Consider the following 24,925-nt stretch of genomic DNA (forward strand, 5'->3'; position numbering starts at 1 on the left):
TGCTGTTTGCATGATTTTGGATATTATTTAATCAAATTGGTTAAGGGAGGGCAATTATTCAGAAATTACACCCCTGCTCTGTATTTGCATTGAGATTTCCCAAACTACATAGACAGATGAATGGATAGATAGGCCCAAACTTACAATGGTACACACTGTCCCTGTGCAGAAATCAAGCTCCATGAAGACATGGTTTGCCATGGTTAAATTGGATAGACCTGAGTGTCCTGCACAGCGCCCTGATCCCATCCTCACAGACCACTTTTGGGATAAACCAGAACACCCAATTATATATATCCCAGGCCTCCTCGTCTAAACACCAATTCTCTTCTGGTTGAATGAGCACAAATCCCCACATCCATGTTCCAGAATCTAGTGAAAAGCCTTCTTTGGAGTGGGGAGGTTATTATAACAGCCAATAGGACTAAATCTGAAATGTAATCTTTACAAAATATAAATTGGTGTGATGTATGATGGGTGTTCAGGTATATGCTTCGGGTATATAGTGTATTGTATGTATAAGATCCTTTCTGTATAGATGTGGTCATTAGAACCACCAACCCTGCTGAAACTTTCAGCTTAATCTGGCCAGCTACCTGATGCCAAATGACAGGCTTTTTTAAAATTATTTTACAGATCAGTACATTTTTGAGAATTTTCTTACTTGTGTGTTGTATCCTTTAACACAACTTACCTAAGATACTTCTTTACTAGCAGTAAATTTGGAAAATGTTTCCATGATGGTCCAACCTCATCAGCTCAGTCTGTGTTTTGGTTTGGGCAGCTGGAAGCCACTTTACATCAAAATGTTGTTTACTTTTTTCCAAATTTAGAGAATATTAAACAAATATTAACAAATTTATTAAGAATATTAAGAAAATACATTTTCTATTTTTTTTCCGTTTGCTGTTTTTGACAGAAGTGATAGGGTCTGCAAACCAGATATTATATATAAAAAAGTTTAATATGAATTTCTTTAAATGACATTTGTTTTTTTACAATCTGTTCATCTTCAAGAAGTTTTCACTTGTTTAGTTACAAACATGAGTAACTGTCAATTTTTTTTGCTTCATTTTTTTCATTATATTTTACGTGTGCTCAGGAGAGCACAGCACCAACAAGCTCTAAATTAACACCAGACACTGATTATAAAAAATGTTACTGTGCATGTTCACTACAGCAAGCTGAAAGAAGTATGTGACTTCTTTATCCAGAGAATAACAACTAAGCACTAATCGGGTCACGCAGGTCTTGTAGAGAGGCACTGGTTGACAACCTCCAGCAGATGAGCGTTCTCCAATGCTGCAGCCACTCTCTCCTTATCTGCTAGCTGCTTATTAACTAAGAGGAAATAGAAAGGAGGGGTTAAGTAAACTTACTGGCAATTAAATACTACTAAATAATTTAGATTGAAAAGAAGTGGCAGCATAGATATGTATCATGATAAATAAACCTGTAATAGATTTGCTATTAATATCATTTTATTAAACAACAAGTGAACATATCTTAAAACAGTGTAGCTTATTTTTTTAAGAAGAATGAAATTTAAAGAAACATGAAAATACCACCATATTTAGTTGTGTGGTTATCACAATGTGAATTCAAAGTACAGAGGTCAATTGATATTTCAGCATTAGCAAATACAGTGATTATTTAGCAATTTTTGTCATCTGTTTTCATCATTTGAAAAAAAAAAAGTCAATATTGTTTTAGAATGTAGAAAATTTAATCCAAACTTGTGTACAAATATAATAGCGTATACTGTATATAGTCATATATACAAATGTATAAATCACAGATTATGAAAACTTGGGTTTAATACTTAACATACAACAACAGAGCACACATCAGGGAAAGTCTGCATTGTATTGTACCAAGGCAGTGCTGACTTACCTGCATCTTCTGAGGCATGTGTTCCTGGCGTAATGTGGACATCAATCTACAGGCATAGGTACACCACATAAATACCACTAGATATATTAAAACCAAAGCTTACCATATACCACATCTTAACCACATTAGAAAAATAGGTTAACCTGATATATACCTTAAACCTGTCAGGCAGTGAGCGTAGTAGCTTGACTTTGATAGACAGTCCTATGAGAGTAGCCATGCTACAGTGAGGGATGGTTGGCGTGAATTCCACAGAGACTGTACTGTCATGGTCATTTACCTGAAATTAAAAGTCACTTTGAAACGCCATAGAGTTTACTGATTGTTTTATTTTTTTTCTTTTGGATTTTTTACAATGGAATAATAAGTGTCAGTGGAAATGTAATATAATGCTTTACATAATGATCCAAATAAACTTACTTTCACACGCACTTGCTCCACAACATTTAACTCCTCAAGGGACAGCGGGTGCTCGGGATCATTGATGGACCTAATGTGATGTGAGCATTACGTTAAGGTTTAATGTATGTGACTTGCCAATGAGATACAAAAAGTAGTGATGAGAATCACCAGTGACATCCCAATACATATACATAAATATATACCTATGAGAGAAATGGCAACATTTTATATAAATTCAGACAAAAATGTATTCACACTTTAAGAAAAATAGTATGATGCTTAATATGTAAATTTTTTTGGATGAGTGAGTGTGATACTCTGTGTGTATACATTTTTTGGCTGAGAGTGACTCTCTATATACAGTATACATATAATATATACAGTATACGGTGTATATATATATATATATATATATATATATATATATATATATATGCCATCTACGTGCCATTGATTCAACCAGGTGCTGAAAGCATTCTTTAGAAATGTTGGCCCATATTGATAGGATAGCATCTTGCAATTGATGGAGATTTGTGGGATGCACATCCAGGGCACGAAGCTCCCGTTCCACCACATCCCAAAGATGCTCTATTGGGTTAAGATCTGGTGACTGTGGGGGCCATTTCAGTACAGTGAACTCATTGTCATGTTCAAGAAACCAATTTGAAATGATTCAAGCTTTGTGACATGGTGCATTATCCTGCTGGAAGTAGCCATCAGAGGGATGGACATGGCCAGAAACAATGCTCAGGTAGCACGTGGCATTTAAACGATGCCCAATTGGCACTAAGGGGCCTAAAGTGTGCCAAGAAAACATTCCCCAAACCATTACACCACCACCACCAGCCTACACAGTGGTAACAGGGAATGATGGATCCATGTTCTTATTCTGTTTACGCCAAATTCTGACTCTACCATTTGAATGTCTCAACAGAAATCAAGACTCATCAGACCAGGCAACATTTTTCCAGTCTTCAACTGACCAATTTTGGTGAGCTCGTGCAAATTGTAGCCTCTTTTTCCTATTTGTAGTGGAGATGAGTGATACGCGGTGGGGTCTTCTGCTGTTGTAGCCCATCCGCCTCAAGGTTGTGCATGTTGTGGCTTTGCAAATGCTTTGCTGCATACCTCGGTTGCAACGAGTGGTTATTTCAGTCAAAGTTGCTCTTCTATCAGCTTGAATCAGTCGGCCCATTCTCCTCTGACCTCTACCCCCAACAAGGCATTTTCGCCCACAGGACTGCCCCATACTGGATGTTTTTCCCTTTTCATATCATTCTTTGTAAACCCTAGAAATGGTTGTGTGTGAAAATCCCAGTAACTGAGTAGATTGTACTGAGTAGATAATATTCAGACCGGCCCGTCTGGCACCAACAACCATGCCACGCTCAAAATTGCTTAAATCACCATTCTGACATTCAGTTTGGAGTTCAGGAGATTGTCTTGACCAGGACCACACCCCTAAATGCATTGAACCAACTGCCATGTAATTGATTAGATAATTGCATTAATGAGAAATTGAACAGGTGTTCCTAATAATCCTTTAGGTGAGTATATATATATATATATATATATATATATATATATATACACACACACAACTTTGCAACTTTCACAACAATATATTTCTGGTTGAAGCCCATGTACATGTCTGAATGCAACAAAGATGTTTATGCAAAGTTGTACTTCTTCAGTAATTGGAAGGTGAATCACAGATGAAAACTTGAAAAAGTAGATAGGATAAAGATGAAGTTTTGTCTTAAAACAACTTCAGCGCATTATTTACTTATACCACTTTTGCACTTAAAATTTTTAGTTGTGAAAATATTAATTAAAGCAGGATATTTGGTATCTATTCTGATTAACACCTAATATACCTAATATTTTATTTATACAGGTTTCTTTATCACAGATCTAAAGATTTTGAAGTGTCAGTGTAGCTCAAACACAGTGCATTACATCACCATGGAGTCATGGAGTCAAATCTTTTTTGGCTAGCCTCATTGTTGACAGAAATATATTCGAAGTAAACCAACAACAACAACAACAAAATCAAATAGGCAAATAATATTGAAAAAACAGAGACAGTAATTAAACACTCCATCAGTCCACATAAAAACAGAGCATGAGTGTTTCAACATTAAGCCTATTTAAACCATCTGTCTCCATGAGATATTTTGAAAAGGATATCGAAAATTTCCCTGTCATCTATAGGATCAGTGACATCTTCGTCCTCTTCACTCGCAGTCAGAAGTCTTTCTCCAGATCTCTGAAAAATTAACGGGTTCGCGTTCTCCAGTCGGGTTCCTCCAGACATCCTCCTCTCGGCACTCCTGACAACTGCTGTACTAGTCTAGAAAGTAATACAAACGTATTCTTGGTCCAAACTATTTTAAATACATAAATAAATGAATATCCAAACTCGCCGAACTACACGCCACACATGTAAATTTGAAGTTCAGTAAGTAAACACAAATAAAACAAAACTGGCAGTCCCTGCTACAAAGCTCGCGAAGTAAACTTCCGGTTACAGGAAGTGTTTTTTTCTACATTAAAAGTCTCAAGCGCGTGCGTGGTGCAAAAGCAAGACATGACTGTGATAAACTTGCACTAATAAAATTAATTAATTAAATAAATAAATAAATAAAAAACAGTGCTAATATAACATATTATACCATATTATTAAAACTGTATGTTGTGATGATTTATCCAGTCAAAATATGCAACATTACTCTTAACACTTAAACAACGATTCTTTTTTCCTTATAAGTAAAAACTCTGACAGAAACATACCTGAGATGGCTTAAATATTAGATGTGATGAAATGCATTTTTATAAAGCCTAAATTATGAAGGAACTTATTTATAAATGTTATAAAATAAAACGGGTTTCATCCATCATTCTTATAGGGGACCTCTGTAGTTCAACTAGGGACCATGGTGGCTAATGGTGTCCATTGCATTTATTCACTTTTTTTTTTTACAAACTTTCTAAGACCGCGGTTAACATTCACACACATATTCACTCACTTTTGGCAAATTTTGAGACGCCAATCAACCTAATCTGCCTCTTTGGACTGTGGGAGGAAACCTGAGTACCTGGAAGAAACCCACCAAGTACGGGAGAACATGCACACAGATCTCGAGGTGAGAATCAAACAAGGACCATGGAAGTGTAGTTCTAACCACCGTGCCATTTATTGTTTAGATTGTTCATAAACCTTTTCCTTGTTGTAATCTCATTCATCGTCTATAACACTTTATCCTGTAGTCAGGGTCGCCGGGGGCTGGAGCCTATCCCAGGAGACTTAGGGCATGAGGCAGGGTACACCCTGGACAGGGTGCCAATCCATCGCAGGGCACACACACACTCACACACTTATTCATGCATTACAGGCAATTTGGGAACGCCAGTTAGCCTTATCTGCAGGTTTTTGGACTGTGGGAGAAAACCAGAGCAACGGAAGAAAACCACCAAACACGGGAAGAACATGCAAACCCCATGTCAAGCCTGGCCAGGAATCGAGGCGACAGTGCTTTTATTGTAATCGGTACAATACAACCTGTACAACCTTTTAATTCTCTTTTCATTAAACTCTGAATATAAATGATACTAAATAATATCCACTGTTTCCAGCTGATAAAATAGCATTTTAAGTAAGCATTATATTTTTACACACACTACTCTTAGTTAATAGTTATTCTGCACTCTCAATATTATTTCCTTTTTGTTTTTGTTAATTTAACATCTGTAGCCATTTTTGTGTCCTTAATAAACAACAGCGCAGAAGTTATTTTTAGCTTTAAAAAGCAGCATTAACACACATTATTAGTCTTAGTATATATTACCCTCCAAAAGTTTTAAAACTCCAATGCTAATTCATGTGTTTTTGCTATACAGTTGATTAATTGGGTTTGAAATCAAAATCTGAATATAATAGATCAGAATTTCAATAAGCTGACATTTACATATAGGATGTGTTAAACAAATTAGGACAGCAGGCAACTTTAGTTTTAACCTACCCATTTTCCAGGTGTTCAAAAGTATTGGGACATGTACCTTAAAGGTATTTTCTGTTGCCCAGGTGTGCTCTGTGTGTTACAGTGATTGTTTAAACAACTAATAGTTTTAAATGTCTTACTCTTGGTTTGGGGCTTTGGTTTCAAATGTGAAAATTGCATTTGTGGTCACAAAGAATAAAGCACTAGGAAGAATAGTATGCTATTTATGGGACAAATTAAGCCATTATAAAGATGAGAAAAGATGGGTTAACAGTCAGAGCCACCATTAAGCATTAACCACAAAACCATTAAGCATAACCAATATAACAATTTCTCCTACAAAAAAGAACAAAACCTCGGGCCCCCTTACTTAGTAATGATGCAGATATTGCTAAAAATGGATATAGAAATAAGAGAAATAATTTATTTGTATAGTGCTTTTAACAATTGTCATTGTCACAAAGCAGCTTTACACAATCAAATGAATTATTTAAGTTTGTGTAAAATGTGAATGTGTATGAATTAAAATGATGAGACTGTCCCTGATGAGCAAGCCGAGGACAACGGCGACAGTTGCAAGGAAAAACTACTTGAGATGGTAAAAGGAAGAAACCTTGAGAGGAACCAGACTCAACAGGGAACCCATCCTCATCTGGGTGAAAACGGATAGCAGGGATTGATCTGCATAAAACTATGTGAACCTGGAAGTTCAGTATAACAAGTGACGTGTTAAATTGAATGGAGTCCAGTTTGTTCTTGGAGGCTCAGGTAGACTGTAGTAAATTCCAGTCCCGAACTATTGAATGACTGAAGTCACAGGTACTCAGAGACCATCTGTCTGCATCAGTCGAGGACAGGACTGTCTTCGTGGAAAAGTGAAACCATCCCCAGTCACCATACGCATCCCAGGCAGACCACACGGAGCATCCATGCGACGAGATCTCCAACCAGGAGCAGGACTCCAGAACGAGTTAGACAGGGCCAGAGGGCAGAGGAGGTCTGGATCACTGGCAGCTCAGGAGCGACATGTATAGCTCGACAGAGAGATATGTACAGGAAAAAGGAGAGAGGGAGAGAGAGAGAGCAGAAGAGGAGAGAGCAAAAGGGATGGCGGTTAGGTATGGTCACAGTCGAACAATGTATAAGGTGAATGTATATTTAGTGCAGAGTGCAAGCAGGGACTTCGGCAGACTAACTATGACAGCATAACTAAAAGGGAGAGCCAGAAGACATGACATGAAATGTCCTAATTACAGTAAGTGTTCAATCATGAAATGTGCCATGATCAAAATTGTGTTGACACACTTTGATCTGGAAACAAAAGCTGAAAATCTGATCTATTATCTCATATTCATACTTTGATTTTAACCTCAGATGCCTTCATTGTTTAGCAAAAAACAAATAATTGGATTTCCTGTTCCTTTCATGAGTTCTGCCTGTCAGTGACTGGTAAGGGGTGCCATCAGGATGTGTTAAAATACTAGTTACAACTTGACTACTGTACATACAAATAAAATTATATATATATATATATTCGGTGAGTATATTGTGGTAATACTAAGGCCACCTGGGTCCTTTGGGTTGACAAGTCTAGACAGAGGATAACTGTAACGTAGAGAGAGTCTGAGGTCACAATACAAATCATTATTAAGCTGACAGAATTGAAATTAGTACTAGGCAAGGGAAAAAGCAAATAGGAAAAGTCTACTAGTTCTGAAGGGCACCAATTCGGTAATCCTTCTCTCAGTCATTGAACCATGGCTATTAAGCAAACTGTTTTGTCTCCCTAAAGTTTAAAGCCTCTCTTTATATCTTGAACAAATGACTAAGCTTTTTTCACAATGTTTCTGACAGCAACACAACACTCGGTACTTCGTATCCTGATTAATTACACCAAATGGCCTGACGCAGAATGAGTATCTATTGTCAGGGTTGCATAATTTATGGACACTTGTCCAAACTGAGAAAGATTAATTGTCCTTTATACACAACTCATTTCAATATAAATGTAGCCAAGATGATTGATTATTAACATGAAACTACACTTGAAGGTGACTTTTCCAAAGCCACACTTAGTTCTTGCACACAATGACTTGGAAAGGGTAGCTCACACCTTGACATTGTGCAGTGTGTTGTGAATTAATCTTATCACAAGTAGTGGGGGAAAGTGGCTGAAATGAGTCACTATTTAATTTATTGATCCACCCATAACTATTTTTGAAAGACTTGTTCTTAAAATAAATGTTCACCTTTTACATATAGTCATACTGTTTCAAAGTTACAATAATGTGTAGTACAAAAATTTATTTAAAAGAATTAAAGTGTTCACAAAAATTTTTTTAGGGGAAAAATATTTGAATTTTTCAAAGACACTGAAGAGGTCTTCAAGGGTTCTTTAATAATAAAGAGTTTGAGCTTCATACAGTATTAGGGCTTCTGCATAGAAATGTTTCGATCCCTCTTCAAGATGTTCATGAAATATGAAAAATGTGTAAATTCTAATAATGATAAAAAAAAATGCTACACTCAGGGGATGCTCAAAGTCATCTTGATCATTTATGTTTCTACCTTTACAAAATGCTTTCTTTAAAAAAAAAGTTCTTCTACAAAACCTTCTGGGTTTCTCCAGAAAGACAAAAGTCTGGATGATGGATGTAAGTTTTTCCCCTAAGAGAGTAACAATAAAAGCCATTTTTTAGGACATAATACCTCCATATTTGGTCATCTGTTCCCATATTATTTGATAGAGTGCATTTAATTACTCTTATAAACTAAATATCCTACAAAAATATGCAAGAAGAATAAGAATGTAAGAAGAATTTTTAAGAAGATAGATTTTTTTTATGTACCTGACCTCTTTATTCATTCTACACAAATGACAGGTATTCTCGCAATGCAAGCAAGTCATTATTAACCTTACTAAAATGCCGCTATTATTTAAAATACCAATAAATTACTCAGAGCTGAATCAGGCATGCATTTTCACTCTGTCATTGTTTGTCATGTGATTGAAACTTAAGAAATTCAGGTGAGAACCACAGACCTGTGCAAAGGTGTGGCAGAATTTCATCTGATCCTATCTCTTAGTCTGATATCTCAGAGTTTAGATGGTGATTGGCATTTCTGTAAGTGTGCCACCCATATTGATGGAGGTGGCAAGATTGCTCTAAGTGGCGGAAAGGACTGAATTCTGTTATGACTTATTGACATAAGGAACACTGATATGAGCCAAGTATACAGCATTTCCGACCTTACTGGAGACTTTTTTTTATATCCTAGTGTGATTAACTACTCTTCTGTTGTTATGGGGCCTCCACCCTGTTTCTCTAATCCCATAAATAGAGAACTCACAGTGTTGACGGGGAATATCACTGGCAGGTAAGTCATATATTCTTTTAATTCTAAAATGATAAGTTTGAACACTTGATATTGATATTGATATATTAATTGATAAAAATATTTTTAATAGTGGTAATAATCAGGGCATTACATTTCATTAATTAAAATATTAGTACTAGATTTTTCTTCTTACAAAATCACCAGATCTACATTTTATATCTGTTTCCATTAATTACATTTATGTAATTATACATATTTATGTAATGATAATAATGTTTAAAAAAATTAGATTCATACTAAGATTTAAACTTGAAGTCTAAAATACACAACTTTTAATATTAAAGGATATAGAAAGATAGAAAATAATAGTAAAAATACAAAAGTAAAAACAAATGGTTTATTTTTAATGGAATTTAAAAAGCTATTACACTAATTAGACACTTTAAATATGTGGATTGCACAAACGTTGGACATTACCATTCTTTTATTACCATTTGTTCTACCATTTATCCACACAAAAATTACATAAATATATACCTACCCGTTCAGTTGCTCTTATTGTTCTATATTTCTTCATACATTCTTCAAATATTTTCTATATCATGTATTTTTGTTGTACAGTTATTTATTTATTTATTTACTTTAGTTTATATATTTTATTTTATTCTTTTCTAGTTTTATTTACCCTATATTTAAATTTTCATATTTCTTTCCTTTACTATTCATAGTCTTCTATTTTAGGTCACGAGCAGTTGTCTAAGCATTTCACTGCATATCGTACTGTGTATGACTGTGTATGTGACAAATAGAATTCAAATTTGAATTTGAATTAGTGTCTTTTAAAACTTTTCTGACCTACATTTTCAAAAAGGGCAAAATTCTCTCTGTTTTCTTCTAGTCACTGTCATGATCATTCTAAAGTGATCATAGTGCTACTAGCCTAATTAATATGTCATCTGATACAGGCCATCTGATAGTCCAAAAATAAAGAAAATTTAACATAATGGCAAAATCTTGGATGGTCTTCGGCCTGTTCTTCACAGCAGCTTTTACATCTTATGTCTCAGGTTAGTTTTTACAGTTGAACCTTGAGTGTGTATTATTTGTGTTCTTACAGTGCATCTTTTCATTTACTATTTTGCATTTAATTGAAACGCTTGTTCTCTGTGTATGACACTTTCAGATAACTTTATTTTTATCGAATGTTAACCCTAAATATAGATTCCTTTATTATTATTATTTATTATATTTTAAATTAAAAAAATCTATTATTTTAGTTAATCTTTGCTAAATCTCTGTGCTGTTTAGGTTTGGTGGTTGTCACTTCCTGTGATGCATGCCATAAGCATGCCATATGTGCACCTGTCCTGAAAGAATCTCCACCTCCAGCTGATTCCATTCCAACGACATTCACATGCTCCTGCACTGAGGGTTTCTCTGGCAATGGCATTACTTGCTATAACATCTCGGTATGTAGCAAGCCTGCGGCTACCTGCTGCACAGATGGGTATCGTTGGTCTGAACATGGCTGTGTTGACATTGATGAGTGTTCTGGTGAGAAGAGTCCCTGCACTGCTCCACTACAGTGCAAAAATACTCCCGGGTCTTTTGCCTGTCTGGCCCCAGCTGCTTACACTAAAGATACCATGGTAAATGTTGAGCTAGCCTCTAACCAGCTGAGTTGTGGGGGTGAGGTGTGCAGCTCAGGCCAAGACTGCATCAATATAAATGGAGCTATCCGCTGTGCTGATCCCTGCCAGTACTACACCATTCTGGATGATCCATGGCGCTCCACTAACGTAACAACTGGTACCTTGCACTGCGATGTGGGCATCAACTGGCAAGGATGGTACAGGATGTACCTAGGCAATGCCAGTGTGCAGATGCCTGAGAGATGCATCCAACCCAACACTTGTGGCACAAATTCCCCAATCTGGCTCAAATCTCCCCCTCCGTCACAATCAGATGGCGTGGTGCAGGCTACTGTGTGTGGAAGCTGGGTAGCAGGTTGCTGTAACTTTGAGTTCTCTATCGGTGTCAAAGCCTGCCCGGGAAATTACTATGTCTACAAGTTTGTCTCACCACCCCTGTGCTTTCTTGCATATGCAGCAGGTGAGTTACTCAGTCTAAAAACTCAATAAGGTTTAACATTGAGCAAGAGTTGTGTACCTTCAAACCTCATGCTCTGCTTACTTCTTAACTATGTATAATTTTTTTATTTTCTTGTGTGTATTATATAAGTGTAAAGGCCCAATGAAATTTAAATATAACACAATTATTAAAAAACTAAAATTAACTTATTTCACATCATTACTTTCAGAACTCAAGAACAGATCATCCCTCAAATATAAATGAAATGTTCAGATATTATTTTTCCCTGTAAATTAATTCAGATCTAAATGATGCACATGAATGATTTACACTGATTTATCTATTGTAACCTCTTATCAGATGCCAACTCAGTAGTGTGTGACACCTGCAGTACAGGAGAGTCCTGTGTCAGTGCAGACAAAGTCACCTGGACGTGCAAGACTCAAGGTGACATCTTATCATCTGTGTACATCCGAATAACTATTCCATGAATACTTATAAGCAGTTATCAAATTATAAATCCAAGACAGACACTTTTACTCTAATGCCCCAGTGAATGGAAGCTAGTGCAAAACTTAATTCTTATAAATGTTTATGTTGCAAACCAAAAGTGCTGTAATCCGTCAAATTTTAGAAAGTCTATTTATTTATTTATTTATTTATTTATTTATTTAAACTCCTGCTTACATTCAGGCATACCATCTCTTCTACAGCACTTACACAAACCACACTGTTCAACCCTAAATACAGAATACTACCTGACTATTCCTATTATTCCTATTAAGGATCTGACAACATTATGAAGAATTAATTTCTACCAGTCTCCAAATATATCAGTACATATAACATCTTGTCTGCAGATCCAGACCCAGTGCGCCTTGTTGGCGGCAGTAACAGATGTGAGGGCAAAGTGGAGCTGTACCATGATGGCCAGTGGGGCACAGTGTGTGATGATGGCTGGAACATGAACAATGCTGAAGTGGTGTGTAGACAAGTAGGTTGTGGAAGGGCCATTTCTGCACCCATAAATGGATTCTTTGGGCCTGGCACTGGTCCCATCTGGCTGGATAATACAGATTGCACAGGCAGCGAGGCCTTCCTGGTAGACTGCAATCACAACAGCTTTGGGAATCACAACTGTTTCCATCAGGAGGATGCTGGAGTGATCTGTGAAGGTTTGAAGTTTTGTTTGTATGTGATTTTGCAATCAATAATTGTATTACCTCGTACGAGCCAATTAATATTACAGTCTCATATATTATGCCTCAGTAAAGTAGTCACAAACTCAGTTTATAGTTTTGTAAAGTTAATGTAAATAATGTAATATATTCAATAATGTAAATATTACATGCATTATTGTATTTAAGGATATGTACATATCTCTCTTAGATTCATCCCCCAAGCTGATATGTAACAGCACAGCAATGTTCGTGGGGGTTCCATCCAACTTCAATGTCTCCAGATCCCTCGACCCTTTATCGGGTCACCTGGCAGACCCAAGCTGCTCAGCGGGGAATGAGGTCAATGGCATTGTATGGTACGAGGTGCAAAGCCAGGCAGGCGTGTGTGGAAATGTGCTGAGGGTAAGAACATGTTTGTCAGTGTGTGACAGGATTTAAAAGTCACAAAAAAAAAAAAAAAAAAATGGGATAATTGATGATTGAATATATCACAGTTAAATAAGTGGCAATTAGTACTCATTCTTAAAATATACATTTCATATTGCATTTTAATGTATGTAGAAACTTATGTAAACATTAATGAGTTTAAGCATATTTTATTAGGTACTATTGTTGTAGTTACAATACTACACATAAACTTGGTATTGAGCTTAAAATGTAGGTGCACTTGACGTAAAGAAAAGATATTAGCTAAAAAAGAAATAAAGATGGGCAAATAAAAATTGGCATTAATTAATGCTGAGAAGTAACAACGATTCATACAAAAAATGCATCAACACTAAATATAGAAGGCTACTTGAGAATACATAATAAATGTATTTTAATACTTTAAATGACATAACATTTATCTAAAATAACATGGTACTTTTCATATTTACTCTGTATTAGCAGTGTTTTGTTTTGTGAGTTTCAAATACAGTATTACTATACATACATGTATACAGGTCCTTCTCAAAAAATTAGCATATTGTGATAAAGTTCATTATTTTCTGTAATGTACTGATAAACATTAGACTTTCATATATTTTAGATTCATTACACACAACTGAAGTAGTTTAAGCCTTTTATTGTTTTAATATTGATGATTTTGGCATACAGCTCATGAAAACCCAAAATTCCTATCTCAAAAAATTAGCATATCATGAAAAGGTTCTCTAAATGAGCTATTAACCTAATCATCTGAATCAACCAATTAACTCTAAACACCTGCAAAAGATTCCTGAGGCTTTTAAAAACTCCCAGCCTGGTTCATTACTCAAAACCGCAATCATGGGTAAGACTGCCGACCTGACTGCTGTCCAAAAGGCCATCATTGACACCCTCAAGCAAGAGGGTAAGACACAAAAAGAAATTTCTGAACGAATAGGCTGTTCCCAGAGTGCTGTATCAAGGCACCTCAGTGGGAAGTCTGTGGGAAGGAAAAAGTGTGGCAGAAAACGCTGCACAACGAGAAGAGGTGACCGGACCCTCAGGAAGATTGTGGAGAAGGACCGATTCCAGACCTTGGGGGACCTGCGGAAGCAGTGGACTGAGTCTGGAGTAGAAACATCCAGAGCCACCGTGTACAGGCGTGTGCAGGAAATGGGCTACAGGTGCCGCTTTTTTCCCAGGTCAAGCCACTTTTGAACCAGAAACAGCGGCAGAAGCGCCTGACCTGGGCTACAGAGAAACAGCACTGGACTGTTGCTCAGTGGTCCAAAGTACTTTTTTCGGATGAAAGGAAATTTCAGATGAAAGCAAAAATTTTCATTCGGAAATCAAGGTGCCAGAGTCTGGAGGAAGACTGGGGAGAGGGAAATGCCAAAATGCCTGAAGTCCAGTATCACGTACCCACAGTCAGTGATGGTCTGGGGTGCCATGTCAGCTGCTGGTGTTGGTCCACTGTGTTTTATCAAGGGCAGGGTCAATGCAGCTAGCTATCAGGAGATTTTGGAGCACTTCATGCTTCCATCTGCTGAAAAGCTTTATGGAGATGAAGATTGCATTTTTCAGCACGACCTGGCACCTGCTCACAGTGCCAAACCACTGGTAAATGGTTTACTGACCATGGTATTACTGTGCTCAATTGGCCTGCCAACTCTCCTGACCTGAACCCCATAGAGAATCTGTGGGATATTGTGAAGAGAAAGTTGAGAGACCCAAGACCCAACACTCTGGATGAGCTTAAGGCCGCTATCGAAGCATCCTGGGCCTCCATAACACCTCAGCAGTGCCACAGGCTGATTGCCTCCATGCCACGCCGCATTGAAGCAGTCATTTCTGCAAAAGGATTCCCGACCAAGTATTGAGTGCATAACTGAACATAATTATTTGAAGGTTGACTTTTTTTTGTATTAAAAACACATTTCTATCTCAAAAAATTAGCATATTTCTGATGAATTACTTTAGTTGTGTGTAATGAATCTAAAATATATGAAAGTCTAATGTTTATCAGTACATTACAGAAAATAATGAACTTTATCACAATATGCTAATTTTTTGAGAAGGACCTATATATATATATATATATATATATATATATATAATCCATTCTTTCTGAATCATTTATTCATTTATTCATGCTTACTTTTATCCATATGCACCAAGTATTCTTGCACTACCATACCTACAGCTTCTACTGGTCTTCCTTACAGTACATTACTGTACTTGCTATTATTGTGTTGCTTGTCAGTACAGTAATCCTCTTTGAAAGTTTACATAGAGATATAATAATAAATAAAGTAAAAAAAGGCAGAGGTCAAGACACTTAAGTATCAGGTGCATTTAATATGCAAATCTAATAAACATCGGAAGGTTCGAAACTAGGGAAACACAAGAACACAATTTAGAACCATGGCTCACAAACAGGGCTTAGCATATCAAGACTTGGTAATTATATTATTTCTACAAATAATTTATATAGTGTACAGTACAATCAAGTTGTAATGTTATGTACAGTCATTGCTTCCATTATTCCACTGAGTACTAGGAAGTTATCGTACTTGGAATATAAAAAAATATTAAATATTTCAGGTTGTGGAGAACATGTAGTACACTTAGCAGGTAACACATGATTTATTTTTATGACACAGACAAACAATACCCAGGCAATCTACTCCAACATTTTATACCTCTACCCTGTAAATATCTCTACATTCGTACTACCCACGGCATTCCCCTTCTCCTGCATATATCCCCTGGACTCTGTTACAAGCTTGGATCTGGAACTGAAACCCTTTTTACCGTATGTACACCTTCACACCACCATACATACAGTTCTTTCCCTTCTTTCATTTAAACCTACACTATAAAAATGTGGTATATAGTAATTTAACATGTTACGCAAATTTAAGAGTTACAGGAAAGATTTATGTTCTGCTGTGACAGGACGCAGGACGGTCTGGTTGGTTTCGGCCCTAGTGCCCACGCCTCCATGTTATTGTTCCATGATGCCAACTTTACATCATCGTACCCTCCAGGGCCTGTTACACTACCGGTCGGGACTCCACTCTATGTGGGTTTAAATTTGCAGGATGTGGAAGCTGCTCATTTCAATGTGGTCGTGGAGGACTGTTATATTACAGACACGGCAGCTGCCAACAGCACTGAGAGATATTATCTTATTCAAAACCGGTAAATTTTTTGACCTTACACAGGGTATATAAAAATAGAGGAAAATGTAAAATATGTAGAAATGTCATAATTAATATTTTCTAATGTTTGGGGTTTTTTTTAAATAAAAAGCACAGAATGTGCTTTTTTAATACATTATATTTACTTTTCTCTTCCAGCTGTGCCACTAACCCACGTGAAGTGACAGTGAATGAGAATGGCGTGTCTCAGAGTGCACGCTTCACTGCTCTGCTCTTCCTGTATCAGGGCAACTATGATGAGATGTTTCTGCAATGCCACTTCACCTTGTGTGACAGTACAACCGACTCTTGCTCTGCGGTACATTTACACTTTTAATCTGCACATTTAATAATAATAAAATAATTATTACATGTTTTGTTTGAGCATCAGGAACTTTTTAAAAAAGAACAGGAATATTTTCCATACTGTCTCTATTCTCGTGGGTGATACAGATACATACTCACACTATTCTCAAAAAATTGTGCTTGTAAATCCTGATGATGCCACAACTTCCTGTACCCTATACCCCCAGTTAATCACAGCAACACTAGCCAATCATGGACATTTGTGAATTCATGTTTCATGTTGTTTGTAAAATAGTTACTCTGCTCTGGGACATCATATGAGCGGCACAAATTCTAAAAAACTCTCCCTGCCTTTAAATACACAGGAAGCACGTGCGAGCCCCCACCTTTCCCGGCTGATGATTTAGCAATGCAGTTCCCTGGTTTGTTAGCAACATTAGTTTAGTAGCTCCAGGGCAGAACTAAAGATAAAAAATTTAGACATTAAATAGAAAAAATGGAAATAGAAAAGATATTTTAAAGATATAGTATTTACTTTTAAAACCCTTAAGATTCATACTAACAACACAGCATAGGTCAATAACATCAATATTATAACAGCGAGGCTTCAGACATTAAACTGTCCATTTGGGTTTTCAAATATGTCAGGTAGAAGTAAAGTTATCATTACTTTTACACCATATACATTTTACCAACACCGGAATATGGAATGATGTCACAAAAATGTAGAACTCTCACCATGAGCCTATAATTATTATTATTTTTTGGTTATAAATACAAACAAAAACAACCATAAAAAATAATGTATATATGTACTATTTCTTTGCCTATGAGACCCTTTTTTTCACTCAGTCATGTTTGTATAGTTAGTTAAAATGAACAAAAATTCAGTTCTTCATGATGACTAGTTGTGCTGAAAAAAAGGATATAACACTCTATACCCCATAATCCTGAGCTCTATATATGTTTATGAAAAAAACAGCGAAACAAAAAATTACGAAAATGCTATGAGTTTTAGAGGGCTACACTCTAATGAAGAGAGTTTTTTTCTTTAAAAAGCTGACTTTGTGTTTTTCTGTGTCTCCTCAGAGGTGTCAGTCCAGAACCACTCGCTCTATCTCCAACCACAAGTCTCTCACTGTCGGGCCAATTAGCTGTAAGTCAACCAAAATTATACTTCAATTCTCAGGTTTATTTGGTTTGAAACAGCTCATTTATATACAGGATGTAATCAGTATGTTATTTGGGAATGTGCATTTTGTATTCCACATGTCAAGCTGTAGCATAGTTTCATTTTGTTACCTTCTCTTTTTAGTGACCAAAGGAGGACAGTGATCTTACCTACACTGGACCATCCTGTTTATGTTAAATGCTTATGATTTTAAGGATCCTGCTGAAAATTTAAGAACCCGCCGGACCAAGAACCTAAGAAGATAATCTGCGATGCTTTGGCACGCAGGGAATTGAATTAGGAGTATCCAAAAAGTATTTTATATTTAAACTAATTAATTGCCCTCACAAATTGCCCTTTTCATATTAGAAAAAATAAATAAATAATAAACAGTACAATGTGATTCTCTTCACAAAAAAGGTATAAATATAGGTTAACTACGGAGGGAATTTCTTAGTTAATGTTAATTTTTGTGTTTCATTTAATACTTTCTAATACAATAAATTATACATAATACATTAATATATAAATAAGCAAGTTTTGTGTTTCTTAGCAACAGAGCCTGAAAAATACTTTAAAATCACAGAAATGAAATGTGACATATTGATTAAAAAAACAGCCTCCTTAAACGTGCTGCTTTCTTGCTTCTTACCAGTCAGTGCACAATGTGGGTGGTGTTTACAGACAGAGTGGTGTAAAAACCCACAACTTCAAACAGAGCACACTCAGAGTGCATTTATGTGGTGGTTACGTGGCTCCATAAAACAGTCCAAATGATTTATTTTTTTGAAAGAGGGATTAAAGAAAGACATCTTAGCTCCCATGCACTGTATTTAAAAAAATATATTGATAAATTAGAGACCATCCCTAAAGTCTGATGGGATTTCTCTTATATTATGAGTGGAAATTATATAACTATGCAGTCTCACTACACTCAGAGCTCTTTAAGACATTTGGAATGATTAAGTTCTATTTTCCTGAATGAATGTTCTACACTCTTTCTGAACCCTTTACCGTAAGCTTTTATTTTTGATCGGGTGCTAGACGGCTCCTTTAAAAAAAATTTTTATAAAAATAAATTCTTTCCACTGGAGAGTGTGGCTAAATTCGGTGATTTAACCTTGATTTTGTCGCTGTTTCTGCTGCCAAGTACACATTGCCAAGTACAAGTAGCATGGTAAAAACAATTACCATTAATCTGTCAGCCATGATCTAGGGGTGGAGCTAAAAGTAGTGCAGATTTATATAATGTAATGAAATTCCATTCCAAATGAAACTTTTCCAAATTATGAACAGAATTATTATTGCTACGAGAAAAATGGTCCGTTAAAAGGTTTAGCATTGGGAGGCAATTGTTAAATTATATATATATATATATATAATTATAACAATTGCCTCCCAATGCTAAACCTTTTAACGGACCATTTTTCTCGTAGCAATAATAATTGCATGTCTTTGGACTGTGGGAGAAAACTGGAGTACCCCAATGAAACCCACCAGGTGTGAGAAGAACATGAGGGATATTCGACCAGCATGTCGAGTTACTAGTCTTTTTGAAACAGCTAGACTCCCTATAATTTATGATTTATATTTGACTATATATATATAGATAGATATAGATAATAAATGGGTGGATAAAAATTATGTGAACATGGAAACAGACTAGTAGTTGCCACTAGATGGAGACAAAAACAGAACACAGACCAGGTCAGCATCTGTTCTGTGATTAAGCATTTTTTTGCATTAAGATTATTTTATAATTTTTTTAAGCATATCTGTAAATAAATAATTTACATGAAATCTTTTTTTTTTTTTTTTTAGCATTTTAGTATTCCTGGGTTTTGGGGATTAATAGATCCCAAACTCCCTTTAAATCTTGCATGGAATATTGACACATATAAAAGGCAAATTAAATGTATTTGAAAAGATGATGTCACTCATTCCTAAATAATGACAGTAGTCCAGATTATTCCCAAAGAATACAAGTGAACTTTTGGTGATGTGGCTAAACTGGTCTTAAAAACACATGCTTATAAAACTGGTGTAAAAAAAAAAAAAAACTGTAAAACACATTTGTGCAGTCATGAAATGGTTAAGGAAAGAGTATAATGGCACTGAGGAGAGAGGGCACTCAGGGGGGATGTGCTATGCAACACAAAATGAAAGAGGCAGTTTGCTTATTGCTGAAGAGCACATCAAGCACTTATTTCATGACACCACTAATTGTTGGTGCGGGTTCGAGCCAGCATCACTACTGTGTAATTATAGAAAAAGAAAGAAAGAACGAGCGAGGACGAAAGAGACAGCTTTTTTAGACAGATGCACAAACACTCAAGCTTGCTTTCACATGTGCCAAATCTACAGTCATGTGGTGGTCAGCAGATCACAGGGGTTGTTTTTAGGGTCATTTTAGGGCTTAGAAATAACATTGTTATAGAACATAACACTAGTGTAAACTATTGTTAAAATTACAGAGGTGTGAAGATAGAAGCTTAGAAATGAAAACATTTCGACATGACTCACTTGACTACAGTATCGCCTAATCTGGGTGTCTGAGCACTTCACAAAAAACAGACAAATATCTTGGCATATCATGGTCTATATTTGCCAACATGAAGAAATTCTCACCTGCGTGTCATGTCCTCCTCTCTACACCCGCAACTGATTTCTACAACTACTTTGCACTTGCTTCTGCTCAATTAGTGGAAAAAACATGTATTTCTGCACTACATCAGCATTTAGTTTTCTTTCTATATTACAATGCCTTTTCTTTGATCCCTGTAAATAGATGTATTTCTTTTTTTTAAATGACTGCAACAATTTACCACAATAAAAATGCAGTTCTTACACACAGGTGCAAACTTTTAAGGTAGAAAATGTTTGGCACAGCAGAGCTACCTTCAAGAGCATACTTGGAGAAAATGTACCTGTACACAGTTGTACCTTAAATTGTAATAGTTTAATTGTAATTGTTTTGCAAGTGTTTGTACACTTGTAATAATCATATAATAATAAAGAAACACAAAAACATTGTGATTTACAATATGAATGTAATTAGTTTCCCTGTTCAGGCTTTTGCTTATCTTTCCAATCTAGAGATTAGGAACAATTCTTCTCTGCTCATCCCATTTATTTTATAAGGCATACAAACTCATAGAGCATGCAAAGTGGATGGGGTTGGGTGGGAAAATGGAGACTTGTCACTCTTTCCATTGCAACTCACAATTTACCTCACCGGCGGCAACAAGCACTTTAAAAGTGACTAATTGTTCCTTTAAAGACCATGCTTTTGGAAAAAAAAGGTTAAGTCTAGAACCCTAAACCTTTTTTGGCTTTTCAATTTGGCATAACCCTTTAAAGTTCATTGTAAAACCATGCATCAGGAGGTTTCTCAAACGTTTTAGCAGCAAAAAACCCATCACTTGACAATAGCGGAAATGCTTATAAAAATAATGAGTTTATTCTAGTATAGTAAGTATTTAAATAGTAAGTTTATTCAATAAACTAACTTTAATTGTGTATTGGCATGTTATTAGATTAGCACCATAGATAATTTTTTCCCGAAAATCTTCCCCAAACAGATAGTGGGTCTAAATCTAACTTTGTTGGTAAATAAGTAAATGACATCATAATAAATAAATAAATAAATAAATAAATGTGTTACAGATTCTTGGGACCCCACTTTAAGTAACACTATGTTAAAGTCATTTAAACCTAAATCTGAGCTTTGCATGGATTGCATGTTATTACCATTATAGCTACTTTGGAATTCCATTTTCAGGAATAATCCAACAATTTGCCTTTAATGCTCAAGCTTTAAAACCCATTTTCTTTACTCTGTGTTTCCACTGTGTTTTCACTCTAGTAGTGTTTTGTGTACTGCTATGGTAACTGCATTGTTTAATTAGAATTTTTATGTGGTTGGTTTATGATATTTTTTCCCTAAATTATATGTGTAGTACTGATTATTGTACAGCAGGGTTGTGCTTTTGAAGCGAAATAATAAACACAGCTAATTGTGTTTTAGATGTACTGTGTATCAGACAGGTGCTGCCTGAGCCCACTGTTTTACACCAGACATGCTAGTAAATTTGGTCAACAAACAGTCTTTCCACATTACATTTTCTGGAAAAAAAATGGGGCCCCAAAAGTGAAAATGTACTCATACCCTGAAAAGTCTAAAAAGTTACTTTCCAAAGTCAAATACAGTAGTAAGGTCTCCTAAAGGTGCAAGAGACATGCCCAGTGACATTACACATGTTTGTAGACTAATAACATTTATTTAAATTAATTTCTGGAATCATGTATAATAATTGCAAATACAAAGCAAAAGAAATTTAAAAAAGCATGAGGTGGGGAAATAGATGAAAAGGGAAGGAGGGAACAAGAATAGAGGGAGGGAGTGAGAAAGCGAGAGGGAGAGAAAACCAGATCCCAAAACCCTCACGCAGCCTCTGTTCTTCTCAGTCAGACTCGCTGTGAAAAAGCTCTGGTGCTTCCTCACAGGAGCCACTTCCAACAGGTGAGTAGATCTCATCTTTTTTCTCCTCCTTCATCTATCTTTCTCATCCTCATTTGCTATTCTTCTTATTTCTCTCTCAAGTTTTCCCATCCCATGCACTTGTCACACACTGTTTTTGTAATTTCCTAGCTCTCAGTTAGTTGGCACTTGTTGGCGTACTGTGTTGATTAAAACCAAATGTGCCACGGGGTTAAAAATACATCGACCTGCGGCACACCAGCTGCAGTCCTGATTTTGGCAATGATGAATATTGAGCTGTCTCACACTGACTCAAATAGCTTATTTTTTAAATAGCTGGTTTGTTTTTTTTATAAAAAAAAAGGGGTGCCACTTTTACTACCCTTTTGTAGTAAAAGTGTTTTTTCTACAAAAAAAAAAAAATTACTCCCTCTGCGCTCTCTCTCTCTCTCTCTCTCTCTCTCTCTCTTTCTCTCTCGCTGATCTGTTTAATTTCATGGTTGTTTTGCCACAGCTCTCATGCTCTAGTCTGATTCTCACCCTTGGGAGTTTTTCTGAAAGAGTAGAAAAATATTTGGATTGCTAATTATAAGTCAGTCTCAGGAAAATGCACTGTGAGTGTTTTATGGTTTTGTGGGAGTGTGCAGTAGATCTGGACTGCCATCATAACATCCACCAAGCACTGAACTCTGTGTATAAAAGAAATTCTAAGTCTTCTATCACACTTCTTCATCTTTACCTGCAGAGATCTTCTGTAGTTGCTCCCGGAGAGGTAAAGATGAAGGTGAGCATAGAACACTTGCATGGAAGGTTTTCAAAAATGACAAAAAATTATTTTACTTGCAACGAAAATGGAATAATGCATCCAAATGAAAGCCTTAACTTTAGACTTTTATAACCCTTATCTTAAAACCCAAATCCCAAACCTAACCTAACATTAAACATAAGCTTAACCCTAAACCCTAACCTAAAATGATTATTTATGAGTGATGTCTACTTGCCGGCTCAGCTGATTAAAGTGTGTAAGCAATTTTTCTGTCATGCATTCATGAATGAGTGCATTTTGTTTTATTAACCTCCAATCATGCTTTCTGGATTTCAGATGGAGACCTTGTTGACCTTAGCTTTTGCACTATGCGTTCTCTTGCCGCTTGGTCATGGAGTGCCACCAGGCTTCCAGGTGCGTCTGGCAGGCGGGTCAGGAGCGCACGAGGGCCGTGTGGAGGTATTTTATAACGGTGCATGGGGCTCGGTGTGCGACGACGAGGTGGATATCAACCTGGCTAATGTGGTCTGCCGAGAACTCGGTTATAGACAAGGTTTAACGTGGGCACACAGTGCCAAATTTGGACAGGGTCAAGGTAAGACCGGCTGCATTGGCCATTAGTTCAATGTAACTTAAATCAAGTTTTGGCGATATAGCCTCTTTTATAACTTAGCATTAAACATTTAGTAATTAATGTGTTGAGTGAACATAAACACACCACACCACGTAAACACAGCACACAAACACACCACAGTGACTCATTTAAACTGAGTACATGACTAGCTGTTTTATTTGATTAGCTGCCTCACAATGCATCCCTGCATTTGACTATAGTTCAAATCAGATGCTTTTCCCTTAGGTTCAATAAATTTTGTAATTTTTATATAAAATTTAAAAATAAAAATGTTGCCCTTTGAATTTAAATTAATTTAATGCTCTACTTTAAGATTTAAGTATATGTTTAGCATTTGACTGAATAATTATGGCAGTGATTCATGCTGGCAACAAATCATTTAACCTTAACTGATGCAGTGAGTAGCTTCTCATTTTTTAAATAATAAAGTCAAAATTTACTGTGTTACACAAAGATCAAAGTTTTGGATTCCAGAATTAACAAACAGCACCTCAGATTAGAGCTGTTATGAAGATCATGGAATTAGAAGGTGTGTCCAAACTGGTGTTGTGTGTGTATGTGTGTGTGTAACATTACAAGCACAGGTGAAGTGAGTAACATTGATTTTATTTATACCTGTCATGGGGCGGGATTTATTAGGCAGCTAGAGAGCAGTCAGTTCTCAAAGTTTCTCATTTAAAGAAATGATAACCGGTGAACTGGTGGCTGATTAATCCACTTGGGAAGCAATGTCTAGCCTGTTTGGGCAACTCCCAAAGTAGAGCCACTGTAGCACAATTTGCTGACAAACTTATTTCTGGCTATGATAGGAAGATAGGTGTCAGAACCCACAGTGCATCACAGCTTGCTGTGTATGGGGCTGCCTAGCCGCAGACTGCAAAGTGCCCACAATAGGCATTTAAATATCAGAACTGGACCATGGGGCAATGAAAGAAGGTGGCCTGGCTTAATGGATCACGTTTTCACTAGGGGAAGAAGACATGCCAGCAAAGACAGTGTGATGCTCTGATGAAAAACTCTGGTTTCTGGCATTTATGTGGATATTACTTT

At 36.3% G+C, this 24,925-nt stretch overlaps 3 protein-coding genes across 4 annotated transcripts in view; 2 read left to right on the forward strand and 1 right to left on the reverse strand.

The window, feature by feature from the left end:
* Positions 1-924: 924 nt before the first annotated feature.
* ciao2b (cytosolic iron-sulfur assembly component 2B) lies at positions 925-4,828 on the reverse strand. Its single transcript, XM_053492686.1, has 5 exons — positions 4,484-4,828; positions 2,314-2,391; positions 2,048-2,173; positions 1,894-1,939; positions 925-1,341 (listed from the first exon to the last, which is right to left on the reverse strand). The coding sequence occupies exons 1-5, from the start codon at positions 4,610-4,612 to the stop codon at positions 1,241-1,243; spliced, it is 480 nt and encodes a 159-aa protein (XP_053348661.1). The 5' UTR covers positions 4,613-4,828; the 3' UTR covers positions 925-1,240.
* A 5,743-nt stretch (positions 4,829-10,571) lies between these two features.
* LOC128519310 (uromodulin-like) lies at positions 10,572-18,829 on the forward strand. The gene is made up of 10 exons (XM_053492996.1): positions 10,572-10,702; positions 10,944-11,747; positions 12,087-12,173; positions 12,587-12,901; positions 13,116-13,309; positions 15,979-16,130; positions 16,274-16,519; positions 16,678-16,837; positions 17,914-17,980; positions 18,140-18,829. The coding sequence occupies exons 1-10, from the start codon at positions 10,639-10,641 to the stop codon at positions 18,157-18,159; spliced, it is 2,109 nt and encodes a 702-aa protein (XP_053348971.1). The 5' UTR covers positions 10,572-10,638; the 3' UTR covers positions 18,160-18,829.
* A 3,618-nt stretch (positions 18,830-22,447) lies between these two features.
* The window catches only part of LOC128519259 (lysyl oxidase homolog 4), a 38,525-nt gene continuing 36,047 nt past the window's right edge, over positions 22,448-24,925 (forward strand). The window contains exons 1-2 of one of the 2 annotated variants that reach the window (XM_053492928.1): positions 22,448-22,517; positions 23,578-23,836. In XM_053492928.1, coding sequence (XP_053348903.1) covers positions 23,578-23,836 — 259 coding nt within the window. In that variant the 5' untranslated portion in view covers positions 22,448-22,517. Of the gene's footprint in view, positions 22,518-23,246; positions 23,260-23,577; positions 23,837-24,925 lie in introns of those variants that run through there. The other variant, XM_053492927.1, reaches the window with a different exon arrangement.

The sequence above is a fragment of the Clarias gariepinus genome, chromosome 3, assembly GCF_024256425.1.
Source record: "Clarias gariepinus isolate MV-2021 ecotype Netherlands chromosome 3, CGAR_prim_01v2, whole genome shotgun sequence".
NCBI classification, from domain to species: domain Eukaryota; kingdom Metazoa; phylum Chordata; class Actinopteri; order Siluriformes; family Clariidae; genus Clarias; species Clarias gariepinus.